Genomic DNA, 7,822 nt, shown 5'->3' with positions numbered 1-7,822 from the left:
CCCCCTTCCTCCCTGTTCCCAGAGAAATTTGTCGGCGGTAATTGCGAGCCGAAAGCAAGAAGAGGGAAGTACGGAGGGAAATCGCGATTGTTGTCGATCAAAAAAATAAATCCTGACCGCCTATTTCCTCACGTTCCACGTGTCTCTCTCTGTTCCAGATACAAGTGTACGGGTACAACGCGGAATTGTATCACAATATGAGCGAGGCGCAGCACAAGAGTCAGGGGCTGGTGGCGATCTCGTTGATGGTGCAGGTAAGCAAGTAAGGAGATTGATCGATCTTTGCATCGCGGAGAAATTTCGTTCGTTCAATTCGGGTAAATTTGGAGCGTTTGGGGATTTTTGGAGATAAAAATTGCGTGGAGAGATGTGTGTGAATTTTTTTTTTTTTGGATAATTGTTATCATGAAGGTTGATGTTGTAGTGTTTGAATGAATGGAAGAGTGAAGAAGGGTGAATTATTATTTTTTTTTTTTTTTATTTGAATTTTTGAGTTTATGTATGGAAATGGAAACGATTGGATTTTTAGATTTCTGCAGAAATTAATGTTTGCTACAATTACAGTAATTTAACGTATTCGTAGTTTACTGCTGTTTGTCTATAAATTATAAAACCACGAATAGATCTTTTTTACACGTGGGAACAGGTATCGACGATTTGTGAAATCGTGGAGGCATGATGTTTTCGCTTCTTTGGATATTTGGGGAATAGAGCATGATCGAGTGTTTACGTTTGCAGCCGAACGTTACAATACGAACAGAATTCTGGCGGGATCTAAACAAGCAAACAATTGTTGTTTCCTTGGGAACAATTGAATCGTATATTCCATTTTCATCTTTTATATTATTATATCGAAAGATATTCCGTACATATTTATAATTTAAATCGATGTTATATAATAAAATTCTTCCGCGCAAATTTTTATGTATATATATATATATATATATATATGCATTTTTTAAATCAGGAATATTATTTTAAGTTGAATTTTATGGTTTTATCGTGTCGAAGATTTATTTTATTTGCTAACGATAAAATGAGGTTAAAATAAAACGAATCGCTGGTTGTATAAATTCGTGGGCTCCCGTTGTTTCTGTATGAACGATTTATTATTTGAAATTGCGTATAATCAATTTTTCTCTTGTATATTAACGTTTTGTTATCATGAACGTATTTACATTGTTGAGCAAAGTGTACGTTCCATCTGTTTCCCATCAATTTTGTAACAAACGTTTCACTCGGCCCACCGTGGGATTACTAGCTAAATGAATATGCATGAGATATACGTATGAGCAGAGGATGTGGATGTACATGCGTGAGAATTATTTTTATATATATGTATATATATATATATATATAAAAAAAACCATTTATAATTCTTTTCATTTCGGGAATAAATAAATAAATAAATAAATAAATAAATAAATAAATATGGAGGATTGTATCGAGAAATAAAACGATCGATAAAATAACAATGAAACAAATAAAAAGAAAATATAAATCAATATCATCATCGTCGAGTATAAATATTTCGATTATATTTCATTTCGTTTAAATTAATCGACCCATTATTAAAAGGGGAAAACATAGAAATCGGGGGAAAAAATACGTTACGAAATTCTCATATGATGGATAACAAGAGCCAAGGGATTCGGAAACAAGAGTTAGCGGGTGTAGGATACTATAGATCGGGGGATAGTTTGGTTCATGCTAGTTTGAAATTTGTTGCAAGTCGAGTTTGCGAGCGAGGCATCGCGTGTTTACTGTGTCCCTTCGATCGAAATAATTATTCTATCATAATAACCGCTACTATCAAAGCCAAGGAAATTACCAAAGTTACGAATTTCCCTTATGAAATTCTAAATAACATTCGTTAAACTTGATTTCGTCTTGCAAAAACTCTCCTCTCCCTCTTTTAATTTGATTCCAAACGGGATGAAAACGAAATTACGAGAAGAAGGGAGCTTAAGAATAATAAATCGATAATAAATATTTGAAATTATTTGATAAAATTAGGATAGAAGTAATTATAGTAGCGAATAAAGAACTCGCTTGAGGGAGAAGAATTCGTGATTAAAAAAAAATGATACATTTCACCTGAGTGAAGGAGGCGCAAAAAGTTAGAAGGGGAGAATTTATAATAGCGCATCCCGTACAGATCCAATGAAATTATCCCTATGAATAAAATCGAAGGGAAATGAAAAAGGGGGAACCGTATGGAAAGGTTTCGTTCATTCTTATTGCGGAACAATTATTTCGAAGTCTCTTAGACAAATACCCGCCAGGTTTTCCGCGGGTGCGCTGCGTTTCTTCCAAGAATAAATTCCAAAGTTTCGAAGGAAACGCTCTGCTTTCGCCAGCTCGTTCCAACCACGCTCCCATACCCTCGCATTTTCTTCTCTCAGTTCGACGATCCACTGTTCTCTCTCTCTCTCTCTCTCTCTCTTTTGCTCTGTTCATCTCTCTCTGGAAGCGGCGTTCCGCTAGAAGAAACTGGAAAGCCCACGATTCTGAGGCAACAAACGGCAGGAAACAAGCGTTTATGCCTCTGATTTCTGCCACGATAATTCAACGGAATCAGATTGTTTATCGAAACATTGACTTGTCCCATTTTCCCTTCTATCGAATTATCGCCACGACGTGGAATGATTTTTAATACGTTTCTCGAATATTATCGTTGCAGATTCGATTAATCTTTTGAAAGAGGTATTGAACGCGGGAGTGATTTGAAAAGTATATCGCGAAATCTCCCGTCGAATATGAATAAAGGGATTGAAAGTCATTCGATCCTTTTATCCTCGTTTATCCGTTCAGAAACAAGTCGGCCGATTTCTATGTAGAAATTTCTATCTCCCTCGAATTAATCCCCGAATTAATTAAATCCAAAATATCATATTCGAATCCGTACATTTCCATTTAAACACTCGCCTATCGGCTAACGCTATTGAAATCATCGTTTATCCCATGTATTATAATATCGATTAAAAATTATTGAAAACTCCCCTTAGAGTCGATCTTAAATCTAACATTATCGTTCCAATCAATTTAAAGTAACCTTCATCGAACAAATTCCACTTTCCCAAAGAATAACCATCTAACCTTGTATATTATTCAAAACACCCACTGTTTAAAATTTGTCAAAAAATTACCCTCCTCCTTATTAACATCCATCGTCAGCGTACCAACGTTCATAAAAAAAAAACACCGAATCGCTGTTCTTCCCTCCCCTTCTGAGCGTAATCTTCCCTCCCCCCTCCGGAGGAGATGAATTCGTTGAACCGCTAATGACACAAAAATCCTGCAAAAAAAGTTTCCAAATCATTACCCAAAATCAGTGGTCGCCAAAACCAGTGGAATTAACGACGCGAGACCGGGACGGGAAGAAAGAGCGCGCGCATCCTCGCGAAAAAGCTTGCTCATCGCAGCCGGTTTTGCCCCCGTTCATCCCCTCCGGAATAAATTTTCGAGGTCTCGCTGCGAGCCGTCCTCCACTTCCACCCCTCCCTCCTTCCTTTTTCACGGTCTTTAGCGCGACCGTGAGACATAGGGCAAGAAGAAAGGGGATGAGAGAGTGGGGGAGAGGATGCATTAAGGACGAGGGGCGTTTGGAATATGGATCATTTGCTTGGATATTTTCAGGAAACAAGATAATATAATATCGAGAGGATTTTTCTTTTTTCTTCCTTTCGAGGAGATAATTAAGATAGAAAAGGATAGGGAGAATATAAAAATCATCAGCCACCCTGCATCTTTCTTTTCATCGACCCAAACGTTCTCCAATAATTCTAACATAGCGTTACTTCTACTCCAGATTTTCTTTCGAGATATAAGGGAGGGAAAGAGGAATAGGAAGAAAAATTCAAGCGAAAACGTTACATTAAAAAAAAAAAAATTGCATAAGAGCCATTCCCCATCCCCCTCAATCAACGCAAACATTCCAATATAATTCCGCCACCTCGCCCCGCATTCATTAAAACCCCGGCCACCGTTAATTCCCATCCAGGGGCGTCAAGGATCCAACGAACAAAACTGGCTAAAACTCGAGTCGATAAATCCATCCCGGTGAAAACGAGCGGCCACTGAAAATATCCGGGTGAGAGCTGATTTACCCAGGTATTGTTCGAGGGTACTGTTGACAGGGTAAGGTGTGTGCCACCGACGACTCATTTCGATCTTATCCCTCCGACACATCCCCTGGGGTATAATCCGTTTGAATCACACCCGTCAACAGCCGCCACCCTCGCCACGCTGTTACTTAGATCGAGCACCTGTTAAAGCTTGGCACGCCGCTACCGTCTGGAAATTCTTTGTCGAGAAGTTGTGTCCGTGAATTCGAGAAGCGGTGTTATTATAATCGATATGATAGGATAGGATATCTCAGCTATATTTGTAATTTTTATGGAGAGATCTGTGTAATGATTGGTCGATGAAATTTTTGAGAAATGTAGTATTAGATATATGTATGTATGTAATTTGAAAGGAATTTAATCGTTGATTGTTATCAGGTATCGGTGTTTAGAAAGAAATGTTAAATCTAACATGGCAAGAATAGAAAGCAATAATCGTTTCGTTTAAATTATTAAACCGAATGATCTGTATAATACGATAACCCGGCCATTGATTCCGCTTTATTACGAGCAGCTGAAAATTTTATTATCGCTTAATAAGTTATCGCGCTCGGAAGCTAATAATCCAGCTTACCTCTATTTTGTCCGCCGGATGAAGACGCGATAATTACACCGGATATTGTAAGAATATTTACTTCCAGCTCCTTCCACGGTACTTGGAGAGAATATTTTAAAAATCTCATCACCGCGTTTGTTGCAATATCGCGTTTTTTGCGATTCAGAAATCGAGGAATAATATAAAAATTTTCGAAAAACGTTAAATCTGGAAAATAAAAATTGTTCTCCGCGTTTTTGAAATTTTATTTCGTTTTCATCGGAAATATTGGATTGATCGGAAGACAGTTGGGTGTTAACACTTCTTCCACGTCAACCACGATGGCGGATCTGAATAACGGATAAACCATAAAACGCCATGAATTTCTAAACGGAGCACAACGATGACACTCGTAAAGTCGTTTCCAACTTTCACTAACGAGACTCTTGCGTTGAAAGAGGAACGAGGATAGGCGGGGTAAAAATGGTATTAAAACGAAGACTATGGCCAAAGATCGTAAAATCTGTCAATAACCGAAGTAATCATATCTAAATTCCAGATTAAAATCATTTTGAATATGGACGATATTTCGATTAATTTTTTTAACATCCTGAAATCTAAATGGATCTTAATTTTTAATTTTCCTGTTAAGAGAAATTTATCTCATATATGTGGATGTAATTTTTCTGGAAAAATTGCACTTTGAGTTTTCAAGTTGCAAGAAAAAAAAATGGAACGTCGGTCATAGAACGTTACTCTCTTTGCTATTTACTTGACAATTTATTTCGTGTTATTATTGTATTTTTTTAAGTAAATAATATACCATTTCAAAAGAGAGGAAAGATATAAAATTTCATCGAATTCGCGATCTGCGAATCTTTTAGATCGGTAATCAAGATCGTTCCATCAGGCGGAAACGACGAAACTCTCGATCCACCCTCGATGAGCTTTTATTATTTATCGTTACTTTACAGAGTTGCCTGTCGGTTTTAGCCTTTTATGGTTACCTTTAATGGCCGTCCAGCGTGGAAGTTTCGAAACGGCTCTTTATGCGGTGCACTTAGCAGCGTCGAGACTCCCATTTCATGGGAAATCGATGAAAAACGTATTAGGATATAAAATGAACGAGAGAGTACAACACTTGTCTCTCTTTCTTATTTTGATATTCAAACTATCGATACTCAAAAGAAATCTTTTTTTTTTTTTCTCTGTTCCAGCTTGGAGAGACGTTAAATCCTGAACTGCAGATCATAACCAGCGTGTTCAACAAAGTTATATATCGAGGTGAGTAAATGCATTGACTTTTTTTGTGTGTTTTGGAACTTTTACGACGACTTGAGTTCAATTATTGCAGGAATTTTATTTTGAATGTTTCTAACGCGAAAGATTTTCAAGAAAGTTAAAATTCGTGAATGAAAATTCTTGTTTCTAATTATTTTTTAGAAACACACAGGAAAGAATACCTCTATGAATAATCTCTAATATATAGAAAAAAAAAGAAGTATCAAAATATATATACTCTTATTAAAATTACATAAAATATAAAAATACAAAAAAATTCATCGCGAATCATGAAGAATTTCCATATTTTCTCAGCGCGAAAAAATTTTCATTCCAAACGACGAGCATCCGAAAGAAAAGAAAAAAAAAAAAAGAAAAAGAAAAAGAAGAAAAGAAAGAAAATATATCACCACTCTTTCGAAATACTTCACGAAGCAACGAAAGATTAAAAAGTGTGCCACGTGGTCCTTCGGGGATCGCGTTTTAAGGATCGTCGGTGTCGCGAGCGAAATTGCACAGCACGTGGTTCCCAGTAATCGTTATTCTCCGGGAAATATTCACGGAGCCCGCGATAAACATTCATACCAAATCCCTAGTCCCACGTTATACATAATGCATATCCACCAGACTGTATTGTCCCCAAAAGAAAGAAAAGAAAAGAGAAAAAAACAAATCATCCAATTTTTCCTCCAATACCGTGCTCAATTTCGAAACGGATATAAAATCTCGATGCGAAGCGACTTTACGATATTCGTCCGAATCCACGAAACACGAGATTCGAATTTGAAAATCGTTTAGGAGAAAGTATTTAGTGATCTATCATTTTTTTTGAAAGAAGAGAGAAATGAGAAATCGACGTTTAAATAATAATATTATCGCTTATAGTATACACGTGAAGAGGAATATGCGAATCTACTGTGCAATACGAAATAATTAATTTGGACGAGTTCGAAGAAACGTAAAAAGTATGACGTTAGGAAGAATTGGTTCGAGGAGCGGTAAATTTCTATAACGGCGTAACGAACACGCGCGATTCATGGGCCGTGATCTATTGTAATTTCACGTAATAATGCGAGCATCTTTCGTCTGTGCCGCTTGCGCGCACTATCAATACGCATTTACGTATTAACGCCGGGCCAGAGTATCCGACCCGTTATAGGCTTTCAACCCGCGACCAAGTTAACGTCTGCTTTTGCGATGGGATATTAATAGTTTCGTTCGTGCACCGTTCTATAATGGTCACGATTTATCTCTCCCTATTATACGAATTTCCGGTCCTCCGCGTTCACCAAACTTTTCATTCTCTCCAACGTTCGATAAACGGATTGGAATTAGAATCCGTTGATATATTTGATGTAATTTTCAATTCTTCTCTTGAGAATATTTACTAAAGCTAAATTTCATTATCGTCAGAAAATCGAATATTAAATTACTGCCAAAAAATCCCGAATTCGAAAATGAGTTATCCTTCACGAATCTAATTCCACTCCGTGACGTGGCATCTCTTTAAATATCAAAAAAAAAGAAAGAAAGAAAAGTGGTCGCGAGCCTCCACGAAAAAGAAGATATTCATTATTGCGCGTCTTTCACTCGCGGCCGCAATTAGTCGAAAGGCGGTTTCTGAGACGCGTGGAGGAGGAAGAGGAGAAAAAGCCGCTGGATGGATGGAAGCTCGAGGGGTGAGAAAGAGAGCGCGTCGACGATGAATGCGCGGTTCACGCACCAAATACCGCGTGGAGCCGGTTCAGCGAGCCGCGGTGGAAAGTTGGCCACGGTCGGTGGGACAACCCCCGTCCGGATAATAAATAAAACGGTGGCGGAGGGAGAGGGGGAGAGGAGTTGGCGACGCTCTAGGGCGGACGAGGGATGGATGGATGGG

At 37.9% G+C, this 7,822-nt stretch overlaps 1 protein-coding gene across 6 annotated transcripts in view; it reads left to right on the top strand.

Moving 5' to 3' along the window:
* Nucleotides 1-7,822, top strand: part of LOC102681961 (carbonic anhydrase-related protein 10-like) — a 189,527-nt gene that overhangs the window by 164,773 nt on the left and 16,932 nt on the right. For 4 of the 6 annotated variants that reach the window (XM_031512988.1, XM_031512990.1, XM_031512992.1 and 1 more), the window contains 2 exons: nucleotides 159-254; nucleotides 5,880-5,946. In XM_031512988.1, the coding sequence (XP_031368848.1) occupies nucleotides 159-254; nucleotides 5,880-5,946 (163 nt within the window). Of the gene's footprint in view, nucleotides 1-158; nucleotides 255-5,879; nucleotides 5,947-6,016; nucleotides 6,071-7,822 lie in introns of those variants that run through there. The other 2 variants (XM_031512993.1, XM_031512995.1) reach the window with 1 other exon arrangement.

Source organism: Apis dorsata, unplaced genomic scaffold (genome assembly GCF_000469605.1).
Source record: "Apis dorsata unplaced genomic scaffold, Apis dorsata 1.3 scaffold_547, whole genome shotgun sequence".
Lineage (NCBI taxonomy): Eukaryota > Metazoa > Arthropoda > Insecta > Hymenoptera > Apidae > Apis > Apis dorsata.
Note: the sequence above shows the minus strand (reverse complement) of the source record. Positions and strands in the feature narration are given on the sequence as shown.